The 24031-nt window shown below is 38.1% G+C and overlaps 1 protein-coding gene across 2 annotated transcripts in view; it reads right to left on the bottom strand.

Moving 5' to 3' along the window:
- chico overlaps window positions 1-24031 on the bottom strand; it is a 119819-nt gene that overhangs the window by 20715 nt on the left and 75073 nt on the right. The window contains exons 6-7 of one of the 2 annotated variants that reach the window (XM_064682911.1): window positions 10141-10390; window positions 10021-10087 (exon numbers count right to left, since the gene is read on the bottom strand). In XM_064682911.1, coding sequence (XP_064538981.1) covers window positions 10036-10087; window positions 10141-10390 — 302 coding nt within the window. In that variant the 3' untranslated portion in view covers window positions 10021-10035. Of the gene's footprint in view, window positions 1-10020; window positions 10088-10140; window positions 10391-24031 lie in introns of those variants that run through there. The other variant, XM_064682910.1, reaches the window with a different exon arrangement.

The raw sequence follows: 24031 nt of genomic DNA, 5'->3' as shown, positions 1-24031 counted from the left end.
AGGAAGACCTTTTTTAAAAATTTCAAATTTCTCTAGCTCTTATAGATGTTGAGATCCTTGCGTTCATACATACAGACAGACGGACATGGGCTAGGTCGACTCGGCTATCAAGTATATATATACTTTATGGGGTCGGAGATGCTTTCTTCTGCCTGTTACATACATTTTCACAAATACGTTGTATTCTTTTATACATTTTTAATGGGTTCAGGGTATAAAAAAGTTGGGGCCTTGCAAAAGACAAAAAAACATTAACAAACACGCACCGTTACAAAGAACATAAACTAAACAACGCAACATACACGGGCAGAGACACATAGTAACCTAGACAACGCAACAAAATCTTAACAAATACGGGCAGGGACACATAGTAACCTAGACAACGCAACAAAATCTTAAAAAATACGGGTTTGAAAGCTTGACCGACGTACACTTTTCGAATAAATTCACTGTAGGTCGAGAGTTACTCTGTTTTCTCTACAACAAACTCCAAACCAAACTCAAAATTATCGCAGTTTTTTCGATAGTCGCAAGCGTGCTGCGAAACGTGCTGAACGAGCATGCTTTGCTTGTGAACATCCGGCCAGGGAGTGCTCTCTATACAAGAAGAACAAGGCGACGAATGTAAGATATTTTAATGTAAGTTTTAGAGTGCCTTATAGATGCTGGTAGTCCAAACATATTTTCAAGAGAATCAGCTGTTCCGAATAGAGTTAAAATATATAATGGAAATTAAAATTTTCGTATAAATGGAATTAAATTCAATATAATTGGAAAAGTATGTTGTTTTATCAAAACTTTGAATAATATACACGACTAATATACAAGGCATCCAATGGTAAAGGGAAAAAGTTTTCATTTCTAAGTAATTTTTAAATAATTGAAGTCCAATAAGTCAGGAACAAAAACGTTGAGCCAACGAAGAGCAGTACAACGAAAAACCAAAAATTAAGCTATGTTCAAGAATAACGTAAAGAACAAAGTAGTGGAAGAAGTAGAGAAAAAAGTAGTGGAAAATATAGAGAACAAAGTAGTCGAAAAAGTAGAGAACAAAATAATGGAAAAAGGAGTGAAAAAAGTAGAAAAGCAATGTAGTGGAAATGCAGAATGTAATGACAAATATATATAAAATCATTTTAATGCATTTAGCAAGCAAATATACTATTTTATGTCAAGAGTTTGAATATAAACCAAAAGAAGCAATAAAATCTTCTTAGAGAAACGATGTTAACTTTTAGAATTGTATAACACAAAATAGGATGCAAAAATATTTGAACTAAAAGATAAAGCTATGGATTTTTTAAAACTACAGAAGCACTTGGTGTACCTATGGTCAGCGAAAGCAATTAAAGTTACAGCGGACGCTAGAAGGATCGTTGTCCTCACTACCGGCTGTTTTAGAGACCACAGCTGATAGTGTTCCCACTGTCACACCTGTGGTGCCTAAGCCTCTACTAGGTGTTCCACGGAAAAAAACATATATTTATTTCCAGGCCTTCCCTCATATCACATCGGATTATGTAAAAGCCTTTGTAAAGGCAAAATGTCGTTCCACAGGCATACCGGTGCAAAAATTTAAGTTCGCCTATGAGAGGGATACTTAAACCTTTTAAATAAATGTTCCACCTGAAACATCTGTTGCAAAGAGAGGCCCATACTCTTTAATTTTAATATAATTTTTAAGGCATACAAAGCCAAAAAACTAAATTATTATCTTGAGCTTGCCTATCAAAATCTTAGAGGTCTTAGGTCTAAACGTTTTGGCCTGTATGTAGATTCTCTTGACTTCAATTATCATATTATCGCATTTTCTTAGATTCTTTAATATTAACTCCAAATACACCACATATAGATGTAGTCGTGCTTTTCGTATTGGAGGTGGAGTACTTATAGCTGTTGAGTCTGTTTGTTCGTCGGAACTCATTGAACTTCATGTCTCGGAGATTGAGTTGGTGGCTGTAAACGTGTCATTTAGAAGTTTCTGTGTTTTTATCTCATGTTCCTTTATTCCTTACTATCTAACATTTCTATTAACCTAAACCATCGCAACGCTATTTAATCTAACTCCTCCCTACTTTCTGATAAAGACCTCTTGGTCGTCTTTTTTGGCGATGTTAATTTAGTAAGTTAATTAGTCATCGTCAATGGATTCAACCTTTCTGTTGCCCTCGGAATTAGCTGATAGTGTCTGTTGTTTTCATAAGTACGATTTATTATATTAATGATCTTATTCTGCTAGTCGATTGGTCCCAACTGTTCAATTGTGCAGACATTGATGTTGCCATTAAACAATTATATGATACCCTATACTTGTTCTTTTATATCTGCGTACCTCTTGATTTCCCAGCGAGGTCTGAAAGGCCTCTCTGGTTCTCAAGGGAACTCAGATGAGAGCGCGAATACTGATCTAGGCATTGCCGATCTGATTGCATACTTTTTTTTAATCTATCTATTTTTCCTCTAGGAAAAAAATCAGCTTTATCCTCATCAGAGGTCACACTGCATCTTAAAACCTTTCATTCTGAAAGTTCGCTTCGCAGCGACCTTGTGATCAGGTACTGTGCTGCAGTACTATGTAAGCCTATTTGAACACTTTTTTAATTGTCTTTTAACACTTTATCTTTCCCGACTATATGGAAAGAATCGTTGCGTTTCCCTCTCCATAAGAAATGGATTAAATATGATGCCAAAAACTATTCAGGTGTTTCCTTATTATCCGCTATCCCTAAAGATTTTGAGAGAATTGTAACATCTCAACTGCAACACTTATGTAGCTCTTTTATTTCACCATCCCAGCATGGGCTCGTGAAGCGCAGATCGACAACTACTAACCTTCTTGATTTTACTTAGCTTGTAATTGATGGCTTAAAGAAAAGAATGCAGGCTAACTTCATCTATGCTGATTTCAGAAAGGCTTTCGACTCTGTTAATCATTCCTTACTGTTTCAGAAATTTTGCTTCTCGGCTTTCCAGTCAAGCTTCTGAATATTTTAAAAGCCGACATTGCTCCCTTCAGTGTTAGTGTCGTTAACTTCTTACTCCCGAGTACAAATGTTTGCTGATGATGTGAAGTTATGTCTTATACAAAAAGTTTCGGTGACAAGTCAACTTATTAAATCTAAACTGTTTTCTATAGAAGCCTTCCGCAAATGGCTCTGACACCCTTCACAGCTTACTACTCAAGCGTATCAACAGTACATGCAATAAAGTTAATAATCTAGGAGATCTAGTTGATCATAAACTTAGATTCGACTCTCATGATACGAAATGATGATGATGTGAATTATGTTTTATTTTATTCATTGTGTAAAAGCAAGATATGAATAATTTAAAAAAAGTTAGTTTTTTAGGCCAACCTACTTGCCATCACCCCACAAATGACAGGGTAGCGGCAGCTACAACATAAAATATGCTTGATTGTACATACATTCATACATTCTAGAAGATACATGTCGAAGTTGGTGCGTTTGCACTAGAAAGACCTTCCAAATCAAAATTTCAAGTCTCTAGCTTTTATAAGTTTTGAGATCGACGCGTTTATACAATAGTCGGACAGACATACGCACACGGATAGATTGAGTCGACTATTGATGCTAACCAAGAAAATATATGAATTTTGGTGTAGGAGATGGTTCCTTCTTCCTGTTACATACATTTGCACAAACAATTATACTTTCTAGCCATCTTCAATGGATTCATGGTATATATCTGTGTGGCTATATAAAAGCTTTTTGTTGACTTTGCTATCGACTTTAAGTTTAAATTCTCCTTTTTATAGGTATTAACTTGTTGAGAATCTCAAGCGCTCAGCAACGAAAGAAGAAAGGCAAGTATAACAAAGTCTATTTTCTGTGTGTTTAACTCTAACTTGGTCGAATTCTTGTTTTTTAAAATGCCAAGCTCCTCTATTAACACAGTTATAAACTAAAAATATCGCTGAAACACAAATACCTTAAATTTCTACGCTCAGTACTTCTGGAGTTTCAAATTTGTTTACTTTCAAAAACTTTATATACCTCCGTCTTTCAGGTAGTGCATATGACGGAACCGGTCGGATTGGTCCACTTTGTCAAATAGATGCCATAGGAATGATGAAAACCCATTTTTATTTAGCGACATACATAACTTGACCAAATTAGGTATTTACCAGTTTCCTTACATATTAACAAAATCTTATCAACATCGGAAAAGTTTATCATTGAGCTGCAAATATCATTATCTTTCACTTTATACAAATCGCCACCTCCCCGCTACCACCTAAAGCTATAAATCAAGTTATCAACCCAACTAATATTGCCCACCAATATAAACCACAATTTAAACGAAATTGTCATAATGATACTACGCGAATATTTTATAGTACAATAAGATCTACTGCTGAAAATTTCATCAAGATCGGTTAAGAAACACAAAAGAAAAAGTGTTTTGACTGCCCATGTGTTGGCGGCAAATTCCAAAAATTTCTGTAAACAGGTACACACACACATTCATGCGCTTCTGCTTTAAATTCTTACAACAGCATTGCAGTTGCGATTGTATTGCTTTCTGTGCTGCTATATTAATTGGTTTTTTTTTCTCATTAAGACTTAATTATTGGTGTGGCTATTGAGTAGAGGCGTCGGAAAGTAGCGGGGCCAGTTACGAGTTCGAACTCGACCGAGGAACCTTTTTTTTTTTGGCAGATGTGGCTGTGGCGTAGTGGAGCCAGCAAGTAATGCGGTCAGTTGCGAGTTCGAACCCTGCCAGGGGAACTTTTTTTTTTTAAATTGATCTTCATTACTACTAAAGCAAACAGCGCATAGCGCGAGCTGCATTTGGTGTTGGAATAAGAGTGTTTAGGGTATCCCCTAGTCAGGAGCTCCCGACTAGAACCTCTTGTTTCAAATAATTTAGGGATAGCGGACAGGTTTGTAATGCCCCTGTAATAATTTTATATGTAAGATATAAGATTCTTTTCAAAGTAATGGAAAGACAGAAGATTCAAGGGATACATTAAAAAGCTTTAGCAATGGACGATGAAGGGAAGAACTACACTCCTTGAGTAGACAACTAGGAATATTGTCAGGGCCACGAGAGCAAGAAGATTTTAAAGAATATATAGCGGAAAGAGAGAGGAATGGGAAACAATAGGAGCAGGTATAGAACTAAAGGAAGTAATATTATAAGAGATATAATTATTATTAGGACATACAGAAGAGTAAGTGGATTGGAAAAAATTAGCAAATAGGTTAGCAGAATCAGAATCATTGCTAGCTTTATCCATCCCGAGAGAAAAAGAAGATGACAAACTTGAAGATTTACGCTTCAAGTTTACAAAATTGTAAAACTGTCTCGGATTTTGGACAAATTGCCTTTTCCAACGAGTAAGATAATTTTCATAGGACTGATAATTAAAAAAAAAGAAGTTCGACTTGGCTATAAAATATTTAGTCAAGCCAGTACACGAACCAGACTTATTAAACTTTTTAAAATATTTAGACTTAATATTTTTTAAGCTTGATAGTCTGACTGAAACATTTGAAGGAATTGAATTGTGAATACAAACATTTAAGAGGGAGTTCAGGGTGTTAAAAAAAAAATTTCCATCAGTATTCATATCAACCGAGTCATATAAAAAAGACCAGTCGGTTGCATGAATACGTTGATTAAGCAGGAAATACTTTTCTTTGCGAAAACAGCGGCGGGACTTATCGGTAGCTGATGAGAGAGGATTTCAATTGAAAATTGCAACCTCTAAAGTATGATGATATACATCCTCAAGAAAATATAAAGGAGGGGACCTGGACACATTAGCAATAAGGTAATCGTTAACAAATACGGGAGATTAAATTTGGTTATTGACACGCTAGCAAAAAATTTGCTAGAAATAAAGGCAGCCAATGACTCATAAGTGGTGTCAGACGAAAGTCGAGACACAAAAACTTGCTTACAAGGGGCAACAAAAGTCAAAATAGGATCTAATAAAACAGGAACAATCTGGGGTAGATTGTGCGCAGGTCTACCTTTGCGGCCAGAAACTGACGCTGCTGAAGCAGTTTCGCTGACTGGGGCAAAGTCAACTACAGGGTCTACTGAGACTACTTCAGGGGATTACAGGGGTAATATTTGGACAATCGCTTGGAGGCGATATTGACAACATTGGGAATAATTCCAAGTTGCTAGGCACGGCAGTAGAGGCGTAGGTGTTTGGATAGACAGAGAGGGCAAATACAAAAATAGTAGCTCTAATCGGCGATTGGGTGGAGACTCGAATTGATGTTTGCTAAGCAACTCAAAACTCGAGTCAAAGTTACTCGAACGCTGCTTAGCCACATTATTAAGTTTTAAGAATTGAATTCTCACAAAATTATACATTCTGAAGAAATTAATTATATTGTCGATGCATACTGGGCACAACCGCAGCCCTTCTTAGCGATAGCAGCGATCTTGTCGCAATCACGCCCAGTGAGACCTACACATTTACCATGCATTATATTCTCACACAACCAGCAATTAACAAATTGCGGCTGTGCAGAATCATCAGCCAGCTTGACCGTGTAAGGTTTCTTAAAACATGACATATTTTCTACCGGCGCTAAGAGAGTTATGCAGAAGTTGCGAGAGCACAGAGCGAATCGAAAAACGGTGCACAAAAATAGATAAATAGATCAATAACGCTCAAAATATATTCGTACACAAACAAATTATTGTTTGGAGCAAAAGGAAACAGCAAAAATTTGTTAGAGCGCGATGCACAACCAGAATGGAAGCGCATAAATATATAAAAATATAACTTAGAACTCTCTCTGATGAATGTAACATTCTCGTATTTACAAAAGCTAGACTTGAATTTTTGAACATTGGACTCTCTAGTACCCGCGCAGTACGTTTTTTTTTAAGAACATCGATAACTTACCCTGTTTCCAAGCTGTCGATAAAAATCGATTAAAAAAGTCTGTTTTTGAGCAAATCTGAAGCTCTTAAAACTTAAGAGATGTGCTAAAAAAAACGGATTTCGAATACAATTTTAATCGGTTACTTGAAAACGGGCTACAGCTAAGAAAGAACAGAAACAAACTCGTGCTGTGCGAACATTAGGAAAATATCAAACTTCTACATTTTATAGCTCTTATAAAATCAACGCTTTCATACATACAGTCGGACAGACATACGGACATGTCTAAATCAACTTTGCAATTGATGCTGATCAAAAATATTTATACTTAATGAGGCCGTATATGCTTCATTTCGCTTGTTACATACTATGCACAACATCATAATACAAAGGTATTTTTTAGACATTTCAAATTCTAGACCCGAATATCACAGGGCTTTTTTGAGCCCGTAATCAATACACGAATTTTAATCTGTCCTTCGGAAGAGCTGATTATAATGATGAAAAAGGAACTTGAAAGCAAAACGATCCTGTATAAAGTAAACGGATAAACTCAAAAAATCGGTCGGAGGCCTTTTAAAAGCTTTTGAAGCTCTTATATATATGCTTTAGTTCTCAAACTAGGATAACTTTCTCTAAAGGTCTACATTCTAACCGGACATACCACGGTGGGCATAAAATCTACGGATATGCTGTTTCCCATACAGCTAACAATATCGAGTATAACATTCTTAATAATTGAAAAAAAAAAAAACAATTTTTATTTTCCGTTATTCAACGGATAATGGGGATAATGGTTTAGTAAATGGAAATTGATCTAAAAGCAGAAGATCAGGCATTTCTGTTCAGACTTATGTTACTGCTTTCTCAGACATATTCTCAAGAAACGAAGTCTATGCACACATGTGTTAGTTTTTATAATTTTATAATACTAGTAAGAAACAATTATTGTATTAAAGTTAGGTTTTAAACTAAAAAATAAAAGAATTGTATTCGGCTAGCTCCAGGTTTTGGATTTTTTGTGCGATATTTTCTCAATGCATATATTGGCCTAGTCTCCAGTACATGGTAGTTTCTATATTTTCTAAGTTTTATCTAGTGCTTCTATGCTGTTGTTTATGGAATATTGCCATGACTTTTCTTTTAAAGCAGTCGATCTGAATATTTTGAAAATGGATGACATGGCTTATTTCTAATACTCCTCTTATGTTCATGTTTTACGTTTTCGAGTTTGAGTGTTTCGAGATATAGTTTTCGTATTAATTTATTTTGTTGTCTATTCTAATAATCAGGGGATAACAAATAGTTCATTTGCTGTTTTATTCCATTTCGAGGGTAAGCTTTAAATCCTTGGGTATGAATTAAAGATTGTCAAAATTCTCAACATAATTTTTCCAAGCAATGGCAAATAGGTCGTCGACGTATGTGGTAATTCATTTAGTTGTTATTATTTTACTCAAAGCCTCTTCTATTTAAATATCCGCTATAATTAGCGGTACCGGCGATCCTTTTAGTAGGCTTTTAATTACCGTTTTTATTTTTCACTGAATTTCGAAGTTTTCTTTTATGCAGAACGTCAAAAAATTCGTTAATATTTTCTTGGTATTTGTGTATACTCCTTGATTTCGTTCCACCTCTTTTGTATGACATCAATTGCTAAATCTGTTAGACTTGGAAAGGTACATCACATTTTTCTTAAGTCCAATTAAGTTTTCCCGTTTATTTACACGGAGAATTTATCATGGAGCATTTTGTTCTTATTAGCACATGTATATGCGATAATGAACGAGTACCTGAGGTCATACAAACAAACATTACTAAGAAAATTAATCACATACATTTAGACGATCTACATAACAGGAAAAGGTATTTTAAATATAAGAATAAATATACTTAAAATTGAAAGGTCCACCAATTGTGTCGGTGGTATCACCAACCATATCGAATATTGTGATGGAAAACAAACACCAGAATACTTACAAAACACGTCGTTGTCCTGTCTGCTATTGATAGGGAAGATAATGTTGAGAAAAAGATCGGGTAAAATTGAAAAGAGACAGGACAACAAATTAACGCTTTTTTAAATCCTAAAGTCCTATAGCTTAACAGCAGAAACATAACTACAAAAACCTACAAAAATATTCGAGCCTATCAATTTTCCAATATTATATTGTGGTGTGTTAAAATTAATGACGAACCTCAATGCTGTTCGAAAAATATTGGAGAAAAAATGAAAATTAATGCTGTAATAAAATCGAAAACTAAGACCTAGAGCCAATAAATTGTATTAAAATAAAAATTGTATTTAAAAATAAAAATAGGTCACAATTATGTGCCGTTACATTTTGTGGCTCGCTGTTCTATTTTAGTCCGTTGCCTTTATCTGAGCCAATTTAGCCTATCGAAACAACAAGCCTCTAAATTACTTAATTAAACAAATTGGAGGTCACTTAAAAAATTAGTAAAATATAAGATTATCGGAAGGCTACTGCAATACTTTTTTAACCACATATTTTACTTTTTTTTACAATACTTAATTCTAAAAAAATGCATATAAACATTTATTTTAATTGTTATTGTCATAAAATAAAAATCACCCTATTTAAACCAAACCATAAGAATCATTAATTTAAAATAAAACAAAGCTACTAAAACAAGTAAGTATGTTTTTCTGCATTTGCGCTCCACTATGGAAAATGCTTTAGTGATATGCTTCGTTGCTTATTGTCTTACAGCATTTTTAAGTCATGAACATGTCATCTAAATGTGTAAGTAGCGAGGCCAAGGCTAAGGACTATAACTCTAACAATGCGTTGTTTTTTTAATTTTTAGATTTAATCTCGATCTCTAGTCCTCAAAAGTTCCGAGATATGCTCAAAAACAAAATTCCGGCTTCGATTTTTATTAATAGAATACACAGACCAACGTGACTTGATCGACGCGGATATTGCTATGGAGTATGATAATGCATACGTGGAATGAGTTGGGAGATGTTTCCTTCTGGGTACTACATATTTTTCCACAAACCCATTATGTCGTTTTTACTCGTTATTAATGGGTTCAAACATAAGAATAACAGATCCTTGAAGTTGTTAAATAATTTAACTTTCTATTTGGATACTCTCTCGAGGGTGTAAGCATGCTCCACAAATCGTATGACTTTATCTGAGGGTGATACATACAAGAGTAAATACTAAATGTACAGGCTCTGGCCTAAAAGGGGACAAATAAATAAACATTCGTATAGACGTACGGATTATACTTACTTTATTCGATAAGCGTCAAAGTTGGATTTTTCATTTGCTTCGTCAATGCTTATTGAAGACTCTTCACTTTCAGAGCATTTTGTTGAATAAGTTGGTGGACTGTCAGTGTGTCTTTGGATAAAATATGGCCGTGATCCTGATATAGTGTTACATCGATGCCCATGTTTCAATGCAATATATGTTTGATTACTGCATTCACTTAGTGTCCGATTTCTAGTTGGCAAACTGTCGCAACGCTCACGTCCATAACCTAATTAGTAAGATACGAAAAACATATATGTATTACAAGAATAACGAATTGGCAAAATGTCCTGTCCCACCAAATCGATAAACAACTATTTACATTTGGTGAGTGAGTCATCGACTAAACATTTTCTATTCCATGCCTAGCGTGACGAGGTACATGGACGGTGACAGACGCATACACGCACAGCGACCACCAAGCGATAATACGCCACTTCGCCGACCAGCACAAGGCCCAGTACAATCAGCATGGCAGCTGGATCCAAGACACGCTTGACCCACAAGCGTTGCGCTGAAGCCGTGGCGCTTCCCTTTGGAGAAGCATATAAACTAGTCATGGGAAGAAAGTGCATGGGGCCAATGCCCACAGGTGAGCATCAGCTAGGAGCTATTGTCACCACGCTCTTCCCCTCTCAACTTGCACTTAACTACGCATGCCGTAAGGTCGGCGGTAAAATGGACGGATGCAGACGACCCCCTACAGGCCCAGTCCCGAGTTCAGCCAGGGGTACCAACAAAAACGCTGATACTATTAATGGCCGAGCAACCTGCACTTTATGCCGCGTTATTCAATAAGGCCATGGAGGAGCGCCGATTCCCTACAAGGTGGAAATGACAGAGGCTGGTGCTGATTCCAAAAGACGACAAACCACCAGAGAAACCGTCTGCATATAGACCACAATGCATTCTCGATCTGGTGGGGAAACTATTCGAGCGCATAATCGGCAATAGACTGCTTGACGAGATGGAGCAACGGCAACGGCTATCCGAAAACTACTATAACTGGCGGCGTTCCATAAGGTTCAGTCCTGGGACCTACATTTTGGAATTGAATGTATGGCGCAGTTCTCCGTCAGGGCACCCCAGAAAGCACACGCATTATTGGCTTCGCAGACGACATATCGGCTGTGACGGTCAGCAAGCAGTTGCGTGCGGTAGAGGATAAAACGAATATCGCGATTCGTCGAGTTGTGAATTGGATCGCGACCAATGGGCTAACACAAGACGAAGGCAGTACTATTAGGCAGCAAAAAGGTAGTGAACACGGCTACAATATGCGTCGACAGCTGTCCCATAGAATTGAAGCCTGCCGTCAGTTATTTGGGAGTATTGCTTGACCATCGGCTTACATTCGAGAACCATCTTGAGTTCGTCGTCGTGTTGGCAAACCATTCTGCCCGCGGCAGAAGAACAGGTGGCTGATCAGCAGAGTGGTCAAGTAGATCATCCTATACGCCGCATCAGTCTGGGCGCCGTCCTTGAGGATAATCGCTAACGGTCGAAGTTGCAAAGCAGCATACCGAAGATTCGCGTTATAAAGCCTCAGCTCCTACTTTACTGTCTTCGAAGCACTCCTTCTAACTGGAATGATTCCGCTAGATTTCCTGGCAATGAAGTCACCGAGCAACATCCCCCAAAGTACAAGGCGGACGAACGCGATGGACGCATGACAGGCGAAGTGGAGAGTTATTCTCAGTGGCAACTGGACTCGTTTGCTGGTCTCGGACAAACGGCTTTTGGCAAGTAAGAAGTACGGTCAAACTGACTTTTACTTGACTCAACTACTACCTATCTCGTTTTGTACACACTGTCAGTGGCTGACATGGCTATGGCTTTTACGTCTGTCCCAGATTCTCTGATGAGCAGGAAGAGCTAAGTCTAATTATTGGGAGACCCTTTAGAGTCAACGACTTATTAAATATGTGGCAATGTGGCATATGTGGCAATGATGTTGTAATGCTTGCAAAAATTTAACACGGTGGCATCTCTGCCGCAATAACTAGTTAGTGCATTTGCAAGCGAATAAATTAGTTTCTTTTACTTCTTCTGTGCCCAGGCAATATTCTCAGGCAGCATTTTTTCGGTTAATGCAGTTGAATAAGGAACAGAAAAATCTAATTACACCAAGTACATAGTTGTCCAAACCAAGTTTAAAAAGTAAACTAATTTAGCTAAACGCTTGAATATATAAGTGAAAATGAGTTCCCTATATAATATTGAAAAAAATCAGTGACGGTAATTATGAGATATGGTGTTTGCTCATGAGGAGCGTATTAGTACATCCCGATTTGTACTATCCGGTGCACATGTGGAGCCAAAACAACGAAAAGGCACTGGCTGTATTATTACTATCAATGGGCGGATCACAAAAAAGTGGAGTTAAAAAGTAAAAGAGTAAAAAAGGTCACTTGTGCAAAGACCATGTGGGATGATCTCAAAAAGATCAGAAAAAGCCTTCAGGTCCCGTTCGTAAGGTAAAATTGTCTAAAAGATTGTTACAAAAGCGCATGCAAGAAGGCGACAGTGTTTAAGATCACGTTCAGGAGTTTTCAAATATTGTTGAGAAAATGGCTGGAATTGGCATTTCTCTGCATGAGGAATTATTTCTAATAATGTTTTTGTTGTTGCGTTAATCGTAATAAATAGTAAACTAGTATCAGAAGTATAAAAACGCAAAAGCATCGATGGAAAGCAACAAGTTACCGTTAAAGCCTTTACGGTAATCGGACAGTCGAAGTGAAAAAAGCAGACAGACATGGATCGTAACGGAATTCAAAAAAATAAGCTGAATGAAGGGAAATGCTGAACATGCGAAGTAAAAGCAAAATACCGAAGCAGAATACCGAACCAAGGCAGAGAACAACAATGATAATAACAGCGTCGGTCGGGCGTTTGCTGGAATAGCATCGTGTTTGGGAATCGGCGTTGGCGTTTCTTGTGTCGACAGTGGCGCCACTTCACATATGAGTGCGCGACGCGAATTGCTTCGAAACTTTGAGCAATGCAAAGCAGAAACAGAAATTGCTGGAAATAAATACATTTGGGCAAAAGGCATAAGTACAGTGGTATTAAACAGTCAGCAAGGTTTCGAAAGTACCCTAAAAATAATATTTCTATTACCAGAGCTGCAATGCAATTTTCTATCAGTTGGCAAGGCAGTAACAAACGAATGGAAAATAAATTTTGGCAACAAGTGACAAAGGGTTAATATAAGGGGCCGAACAGGTAGATGGCTTGTATGTTTGCCAGTTGACGCCACAAGAAATATTATGCCGCAGTAGAGGGAATGACGAACTATGTTCATTTGAATATGCGTAGTTTGTATGAGTTTGCAGGGGCCAGTGTTGACATAAATTGTGTGTCATGCCTAAAATATAAATGTCATGTAAAACCTTTTAAGAAATCTAACAGAGCCAAAGATGTGAAATGATAGAAATTGTTCATAGTGATGTGTGTGGTCCGAATAATAAAGCGTCGGTAGGCGGCAACAAGTATTTCCTCACAATGATCGATGATCGGAGCCGATATGTTCATGTTTATTTTCTAAAATAAAAATCAGAAGTAAAAGAAATATTTGTAAAGCATTTGGCTTAAGGTGAACGGCAGACAGGTATGAAGCTAAAGGCAATAAGAAGTGATAATGAATGGGTATATGGCACCATATACGCCCCAACAGAATGGAGTCGCCGAAAGGTTCAATAGAACCATACTTGAGATGAGACGTGCCATGCTGAACAGAGCGGATATGAACGAGCTGAGGCTATAGCAAGTGCAGCACATCTAAAAAATATATCACCAACTAAAGCTCTTGATGGTGTTACTTCGTACGAGGTATGGACTGGGCATAAGCCAGTCGTTAAGCATTTAAAGGTGTTTGGATCGATTGCCATAGCGTTGGATAAAACACAAAAGGAAAAGTTTCAAGAGAAGGACATAGAATATATAATGGTTGGATATGCAGAAACAGCGAAGGCATATTGCTTATGCGACAAGGATACTGAGGAAATAAGGTGAGCCGTGGTGTCTATTTTACTGAGAGGTGCGAATAAGAAGCAAGTACAAACTTAAAAGTGGTACTAAGTGATGAGGAGCGAAACGACGACTCGGCTACCAGCATTGGCAAAGTGCACACAAGCTCTGAATCTGCAGTTCCAGATGCTAAAGGCAGCGATTTCAAGACGACAAATAACACTAGCGATAACGATGTAGTCATCATAGGCCCTGACCTACCCAGGATAATCAGATCAGGATTAAGAGGACAATTGCGCAAAAATTATAGCATTTTTAAATATTATTTATGGCGGCAATTTTGAAGTTCCTTACTCTGTTTGTGAGGCCATGGCAGGACCAAAGGCGCATAACTGGCAAAGCGCAATGCACGAAGAGTATAATGCCTTGATGAAAAATCAAACGTGGCAGATGGCGTTAAACCCCTGGCTGCACGTGGAAATTATATTAAAGCAATATTCAGGTAGCAAAATAGAGCGCTTTAAAGCAAGGCTAGTGGCTAAAGAATGTAGTCAAAAATCTGGTATTGACTATGAGGAGACCTATTCACCAGTTGTCCGTTATGCTACTATCCGAAAGGTGTTGGCTATAGCAGGCGAATATGAGTTGCATGTACATCAACTTGATGTGTCAACAACCATTTAAATGGGGACCTTAAGGAGTAGGTCTACAAGAAGCAGCCAGAAGGTTTTGACGACGGATAGGACGCGTGCTAAAGCTGAAGAAGTTGTTTTATGGCCTAAAGCAATCAGGCCGTGTTTGGAATGGGAAGCTGGCTAAAGTTTTGACAAAGATAGGATACAAGGCGTGCGAAAGTGAGCCGTGTTTATGCACAAAGGCAACAAAGAAGACAATCAACCGTATAGCTGTTTACGTTGACGATTTGCTAATGGCTTTCGCAGACTTTGGTGAATTGTAAGCGTTGAACAAGACATTTCGTCTACATTTCAGGAAGTCTACAAGGGGCCATCAAATTTCTCTTGAGTTCCAGCGGAGGGCGAGACTGGTGCAATGCTAGTTGGCCAGCAAGTGTACAAAGCCGCCTTTTGGCAGAAATGGGCAAGAAAAGTGCCGAAAAATGCCAACGCCACTGGAGCCAAATTTTAAAGTTAATCGTATACAAAGAACACATTTTTCTGGGGTGGATCTGTAATCTCGTGGGCATAAAAAAACAAAAAACAAGCAAAAAACTGTTGCACTAAGCAGTACAGAAGCAGAATATATGTCTGTCGAAGCTGCTAAAGAGGCAATATATTTAAGCAAGTTAAATAACGAAATGAAATTGTCAATTTAGGTTTGATACAGTTGCAATGTATGGCAATAACTTAAGTGCGATTAATCTTGTAAAAAAATCTGCTTTTCATGATAGAAGTAAGCATAACGATGTTAACAGCTGCAGAAATAATGAAATCCTTGCGTCACGCTGAAAGTTGCATAATCTCCCCACCCAATCGGTGATGCCATGAGAGGGACACGGCGAGTTGGTGGGTTTTTAGGGGGTACAAGTTTCACATTTCGTGGCTTTTAATAATTTTCCCTCCAATACAATTTGTGCACACACCTGTTGAAGTCAAGCAGTTTCACCTTTTGAACTGTCAAACAGTTTCAATCCCCACGTGAGCCAGAGCAGACATTGAAAGCAATGTATGTTAAATTTTTATTAATGTTAACCTTTTTTTTTTTGTATTAGTGTCCTGAAGAAGGTTGCCGAGAAGTAACAATCTATTAAACAAAATTTTTTTTCTTTTTTGACTTTATATTTTTATTTAAACAAATTGAACCCCGGACCTCGAGCCTTCAAATTTAATATTTTAAAAATTGGAAAGGTCGCCAAAAACCAGTATTTGGTTATTTAAAAAATTTTTTCTAAAGCTTTAACCAAAAAAGGACATATGTACTACTTCAAGACGCAATCGTTTGACAAAAGCATCTGAAACACTTTTTTTTTTTTTTTTTTTTTAGAATAAGGATGCTCGTAAATGATCTTGATAAGAACTGACACACATAAAACTTTGCAAAATTTAAATAATAAATGCTGGTGGTGGTTGAAATGTCTTGATAAACAAAAAAGTTTTTGGATCGTTCCTATATGGCAGCTTTATGATATTGATCCGATATAGAACGGATTTTGCATATATAAAAGGAGCATACTTCGGACTTTGGTTGTAATAGCTTTAAATAAAATAAATAAATTTCCAAACAACGATTTTTGCGCCGCCGATGACAAGCATGCGAAGAAGTTGTAAAGTGTTCGCTACACGAAATGTCTAAAAAAAAATTGGTGTATCGTAAAAGGTAGGTTTTATCGTAATACCCTGAACTAGACTTTTTGTTTATATCTATATCCAAACTCAGCATTTAGAAGTTTTACTACGGTCCCTACATTTACGGAAAATTTTACCAATATCGGAAAACTGTATATTATAGCTGCCATAGGAACGATTGTTTTTTAAGATATCTTGTTTTACTTTTCCCATACATTTATGCAAAATCCTATCAACATTGACCGCTTTTTGAAATAGCTGCCATAAGAAATATCGGTTCTTGTATGGAAAACTTTTTTGATTATTAAGATAACTTACCTAAACTTAGCGCTTACAAGTTTCAATTTGTTCCCAAAATGTATGCAAAATCTTATCAACATCGGACTATTACATAAAATAGCTGCAATAGGAACGATCGGCCGAAAAGAAGGTTCAGATATGGGAAAATATTCTGTTTTCAAACTAAGCATTTTCCAGCTTCACTCTTCTCACATATATTCGAGAGGACTTGACTAATGTCTTACGAATTACGCAATTTGTACTTGCCTTTCTACATCGGACCATGGAACTCCCGAACGTGTAACAGGCCAAAGGAGCGAGCGGGGGTAAACGTTGTACAGCATGCCTCTGATTCCCAAGACCAATACTACAATAACGCGACTACAGCCCCGGTAGCCGAGATAGAAAGAGACACCGATTCGACATGTGAAATGACTCGCTGCTACCGTTCATCGAACAGAAGATAGCTCGGAAAACATTAAAAATAGATACCGGGGTGGCAGGGCTGAAAAATGTAATTCCTGCTGACTTTCTTTCACTGTTCACTGTGGCTCCAGTAAAATCCAAAATAAATGCCTGATGAATGAGTCTTCCTATTTTTACTGTTAGACACGTTTATTACTTTTGATGGCACTGTAGGGTACGACATGCTAATTTAGGCAGGAGTGACATTAGACTTACATACCATCACCATAAACTACAGTAATTTTTTGGAAACGTTACGTTATCACGACTGTGAGAGTGCAAACTTTACACACATCGTTGAAATTGTGGTACCCATTTCTGTATAATTGAATTAAAGAAAATAATACTGAAGAGCATAAAGGTGTTTTTGACCTCAAACGGGGCGTTGCCCTTTAACTATCGTTATCACAATTCGTACGGAAAGCAATGAAACGATATACTCCAAGAAAGACGGAATTGTTAAGATATCAAGGTCCCCATACAACAGCCCAATAAAAATTGGGCCGACGAGTGAACAAGTAAACTATTGGTAATCGATACCCAATGACAAAGATTCCCAAAATTCCAGCGAACCTGCCGGAGCAAACCTCGAGAAAATATGATTTTTCTTAAATGCCGGGAGGTATACAAAAAACTGTCATTTTCGATGCGGTTAAAAGAATGCAGGTAGCTTCTCTCAGAGAACAGTCGACGACGACTTACGAGACCAGGTTGCTAATATATGTCACGTTCATGAAGATGACGTAATAATATTCTTCGAAAATTCAACTGACGAAAGGCGAAAATGGCATGATCAGCAAGCACACGCCAAAAAAGGTTGATTTTAAGGAGACTCAACGCAACGCATTTAAATGTCTGCAAAACATTCTGGCAGCAGAGAATATTTTTATGTACCGACGCTTCTGCAAACGGTATCAGAGCTGTCTTGTCCCAAGGAGGCAGACCGATTGCAATGATTTCCCGTACGTTGAAACAAGGCGAGTCGCACTATGCCACGAACGAGAGGGAATTATTAGCCATTTTATGGGAAGCTGCAGAATTAACTATATGTTACTACTAAATAAACATTTTCACTGACTATCACTTCCTTACGTTCGAAGTCTCTGTACACAATACGAAGTATACTACAAGCCAGACAAAAAAATATCGTGCCAGACCTATCCCAATAAAACGTACAAGCATTACAAGACGTGCCTCAGGGTAAGGCTGTTGCTGTTCACAGCGAACTCTACAAGACATACACGACAAGAACTTATGGTGACACCAATTCCATCGTATGTTAGTGATATTCAACATATCGGTAGTTATTCCACTGAGAAGAAGCATTTGTTGAATTGCATCGACAAGTTCTGAGAATTCGCCGTCGTGCAACCATTGGAGTCGCGGACGATTGTGAATGTAAAAGCACCTATCAGTATATATCTTCCCAAAAATGAGCACAATATTATGCGACTTAATTTAATTCCACAAACAATCACTCGCTATTAAAAATTGTTATGGCATAGATGTCGTCAACTACTTCATTACAGCTCTAACGGACAGGTGGAACGTATCAAAATACATTGATAGAGATCGAAATGTGTATAAAGATTGACAAGAAAATTGACGTCACTATCGAACGAATTATGCTGGCAACAGCCGTAAATGAAAAAAAATGGCAATGCTCATTGCGCCATGAACTTATGTTCTTACTGAGGATAAATAAGGACCACCTCAGGTACTTGCATAGATTAGTGACAAAATTTAAAAATCCCAAAAACACACCCGTACTTAATAGGAATTTATTGGCATGGGAACAGCAAGATTACATCCGACATTCGAGTAATCTAATAGAGTTTTTAAACATTGAGGAGAAACAAAATTTGTCGGATATATCCAGTCAACCATGCGCAAGCTGTTAGATGTTGCGTTTATCACATTAGAAGTATGTTGTCCTGCACTTGTTTGTTGTCTTCTATTAAATGTTCCCCCTTGGATTTGGAAGTTAAATTTTTTAAGCACAGCAGTCCATGGCCGAGACAATAGGCAAGTAGATTTAAATATAAAACGCAAAATGAGATAGGCCAGCTCACCGCTACAGTGGATTGGATGATATAAGAAAGGAAAAACAAACTAGTTGACACCCAAAAATGTAATGATAACTAAAATCCAAATGTAATGCTCACTATCATACTTGTTAGATCTAATATTAAAAACCCCATATCCCACAGAAGCTTCCGTAGTAAGTCGGATTGAAGCATCTAACATCTTTCAATCCGAAAACATTGTCCATTTATTAAACGAATAACAAAAAATTAAGTTAATAAAGTAGAAAGCCAGCATCTTAATTTCTCACACGAACACCCAGCAATACAACTACTAGATAACACAACCACCTACGTATCAATTTGCAACCTAGCGACTCACATCACCTGCGCACATGCTAGAGAAACAGCTCTTTGTCACACTCAACCCAGCCTTATAAACCCCATCAATTATGTTGGTGATGACATAATAAGCTGAGTACAGCTTGAGTCAACAATGTCGACGGTCCAGGGATAAAACCAATGGCAGACATCTCGTCTCTTTTGAGCGCCTAGCTGTCATCAACGGCGTTAAATACGTGAACCGTATTTCGAATCCCGGATACTGCGCCCCTATTTATTTATTTTTTTAACGTAAAATGACTTGTTCTAAAGAATGAATTCTCTAATCTTACTAATTAAATACCAAGCGCTTTTTCTGAAAAACAGAAACTTTTTATCTACGAGAATAATATATCATGGATTACTAATTATATAAAAACAATCCAAAAAACAATTTCTTTCTTGCATAACATTTACTTTAGATATACTTCATTTATTGAAATAAACAGAGCAGATGGGTCCGAAGCCAAGCGGCCAAAAATCCAGATTTTCAACGATATAGGTTAATCAGAAGCGGATAAAGATTCAATATTCATATGCATACACGCATGACGGATGAAAAATTATATGAATTTTAAGAGAACGCTCCGCCCTAAACGTTAGAGCCTCACCGTCGCTGGGGAACACGTTAAGCGCTCACAAGTGCATTGAATTAAGCTGGCTTCAACTGCGATTAGAGTCACCTGGAGCTTTTTGGCCGTTAATAGCAGGATGCCTACAGTCCGTACGAATAAGTGCTTTACAGGGTTCTCACCACAGACCCCGCTGTGCAAATCACTTGGCGGTATGAACGCAAATTCCTTCTCTTCCTCGATTTCTGCTCGTAGCTCCAGAAACAAGTGACTTGCTCCAACGAAGTTCGCCACGTTGTCGCAATGGACAGTGTGGCCTCGTCAACGGCCGATGAAGCTTTGAAAAGCCATTAAAAATGTATAAATCTGATTTATCTAAATGTTTCGCCCTGAAGGCGAGGCAAACACGAATTCGAAATGTCGTGCTATGTGGGCCTCATAAATCGACTCCACAGATAAAAAGTGGGCGGAGCGCTCAGAGTTGATCTGTTGGTAAATAACCCGTTATTTGCGTTTGCAGACGATGTTTGCATTTAAAGCAAGGGATGTACGGACTCACCGTCTGACAATTCGACAAATGCGGGTTTCTAATAAAACTCCTGGAGAGTTGCGATTATTCAGAAGTAGCGGAAACTTGGCATCGTACGTAAGAGTCGTTTCTCTTCTTGCAATGACGAACAAGAGGACCAATATCGATTTTTAGATTTTCGGAAAAAAGAGAACAATCTCAGCAGCCTGGCATGCGATAAAAAACTATCGATGCTTTCAATGATATCTGCTCAGTCTATAGCCGCTCATCAAACAGCTGTTTTGCATACTTCTAAGGTACGCATTGCATCTTTGATCAGATACTGGCGAGCTGGCCAGAATTGTCTTGGTGCCTTTAAAAATGAAAGCAAACCAAATCGACGCTTTTAGCTCATCAGACCCTCTGCTGGGTCTTGATCTGTAGGTACATTGCGCCATTAAGCGTTCTCCGTTCATCCTTGGAACTCAGATTAAGACTTAATCATCTAAAGGTTCTCTACACATGCAGTACCAGTCGGTTAATCACGGACGTCAAAATCGCGCCTGATAAAGTCGGCAGCTTTTGGGTCTGACGACTGTGACGGGTGTGACGACTCGCTCATCTCAATTAGCTTTGTTAAACATCGTATTGGCAAAAAAGTGGTAGGTGCAGTGCCGTAAATTACGGTGTTTAACCTGAAGGACATCAAAGAGTCAGATGGGTTCTTTCTCCACACTACGAGCTGGAAATCTCGATCCGCTTCGTGCACCATGACCTGCCTATGCATCTTTTTGATGTCAGCTGTCAACGCATATTTGTGAAGTCGAAATCGAAGCAGAGTCGAGTACAGCTCCTCTTGAATGGTCGGTCCAACCATTAGAAGGTCATTCAACGCAATTTGAGGCGATGTCCGACAAGACGCGCCGAAAACAACGCGTAACTTCGTCGATGTACTTTGTGGTCTTAAAACACACTGATGCGGAATGAAGTAGTGTGGAGTACTTGGAATCCGATCATCTATTTCAGACATGTGACCTAAAGTTAAATATTCCTCCATGAATTCCAAGTCCATGCGCTTAAGCTCGGGATCTCGAGACAAGCGTCTTTCAAGCGACAAAAAACGACGCTTAGCTACCTCAAAGGAGTTACCAAGCTGATTGGGATCTGATTTAAATGGCAGTCTTACTTTAAATCTACCTGACGGCAATATTTCCAAATTATCTTGAAAGTACCTCTCACATAACTGCTGGTCAACTGTTTGGACCTTTTTGGCTGAAGGCAACTCTTCCAATGACCAAAATTTCTGCAATGTTTTGTCTATCATGCTCCGATGAGCATGTCGATCTTCTGTGGCTTATGAAAATGTGGATCAGCCAATTGCAGGTTCTCAGGGATTTTCCAACCACTGACATTGACCGTATGATCAGGCTGGTAACCAGAAATGGTCTTCAAAATCCACAAATCTAACGAGAACTCACTGCAATTGACTCGCGACTTCACCACTGTATGAACCTTCTTTCTTACTTGCATTGCATTGAGCAATCCCAAGTAAGCTAATACTGTGCTCGCTCGTCTGTTACAAAATTAATTTGTGATCCAGAATCGAGTAAAGCTCTAGCCAAAATGAACTCGCTACTTCTCGTTTTAACGCTATCGACTGCGGTAGCTAGGATTACACTATCAGACACATTCGCATGCATAGCATGTGAAGTCGATGGTTGATCCTGTGCGGAGTCAAGGGGTGGTGGTAACGCTCGAGTGTTAGAAACGGCAGAGTATCCATGCAACAGTGTGTTATGAGAACGACTGCATACTCTGCACTTGTTTGCCTTACATTTGGCAACAGTGTGTCCCTTCAGAAGGCAATTGATGCATAAAGGAGCCGCCTTAGCGAACTCAAACCGCTGCTGTACTGATAACGCGGCATATGCTGAGCAATTCAATATCGAATGGCCTTGGAAACCGCAATATAAACATTTTGGGGTCACTTGATCGTTTCTTCCACTAGCCACAGAAAACGAAAACGAACCTCGATTATTGTTTTTGGAAACAGCCTTTGACTCTGGGTTCGGGCCATCGGACGAAGCTTTGGCTGATTCTTCAGCAGAAGGTTGCGTTATTTATGACAGGTTAAAGAGAGTCGAAATATTTTCATTGAATATAAGACAATTATTGTTGTATACATTCCTTAGGCTTTCTAATGCATTCTTATAATTTTCCTCGGTGACTTTAAACGCTCTTACAGTGCCTAAAGCTTCACAAGAAAGACATGAGAAGAGATGATTGAATTTCTCTAAAGCTAATAAAACTCTTGACTTCTGAGTACTTTCGACTAAAATTTGGAAGTGTCATTTGCGGAGGACTTTAAACAAGCTTTTGTCGTTATAAAAAGTTCTTCGAGCTCGGCACGATAATCATAATCGGGGTCAAAAGTTTCTACTTTGATATTTTAACGCTCTATCTTTATGTGTACATTCTGGGTTCAATTTACCCTGAATCATCTGATAATTTAAATTTAGCAATTGATTGGCCGACGGCCAATGCGATTTAATTTTTATTATAAATTTAATGAACTCGCGAGCCACAAAACTTGTTACATTGTTAACCGCTTGAGTTTATTTTATTTATTTTTTTTAACTTTAAAAGCGACCAAAAGTATCCGGGGCGCCATGAAAAATTATATGAATTTATATCAATGAACCCTCTTCTTCCGACAGGCGACAGGTATAAAATGAAAAATACTTAATATATATAAACTATTCTAGAAGCTACTTGTCAAGTTTGGTGACTCTAGCTCATATTATTTGCCGAAATTGCTCAAATAACATGATTTCGATATCGATTATCGATTACTTGGAAACGGGGCAAGTTATTGACTATCGGAAACAAACTCGATCTGCGCGGGGACTAGGAGGACCTACAGCTAAAATTTCAAACATTTCGTTCATACATACGGACGGACGGACAGACGGACGGATGGACAGACGGACAGATGGACGGACGGACAGACAGACGGACATGGCTAGATCGACTCGGCAGTTGATGCTGATCAAGAATTAATATACTTTATGGAGTCAGAGATGCTTCCTTCTGCTTGTTACATACATTTGCACAAATACATAATATCCTTTTTACCCATTTTCAATGGGTTCAGGGTATAAAAAAAAATGCCCAGTAAATGGGAAATCTCTGTCTATTGATGTAGTGAACCAAGAAGAAGTAGAATTAATTAAGTATGTTTATAATATTCTTACTAATAACATGTTCCATTCGAGAGGCAAAAGGCCAGATTTAAGAAGTCAGCCGCATTTCGATCAAAAAAATTTAACCGTTATCTGTTCGTAAGTATAACCTAAACGTATAATA

The sequence above is a fragment of the Drosophila montana genome, unplaced genomic scaffold, assembly GCF_035044405.1.
Source record: "Drosophila montana isolate Dmon_TW-CO22-7 unplaced genomic scaffold, ASM3504440v1 contig_2537_1, whole genome shotgun sequence".
NCBI classification, from domain to species: domain Eukaryota; kingdom Metazoa; phylum Arthropoda; class Insecta; order Diptera; family Drosophilidae; genus Drosophila; species Drosophila montana.
The sequence above is the reverse complement of the archived record's forward strand: the minus strand, read 5'-3'. Positions and strand labels throughout refer to the sequence as shown.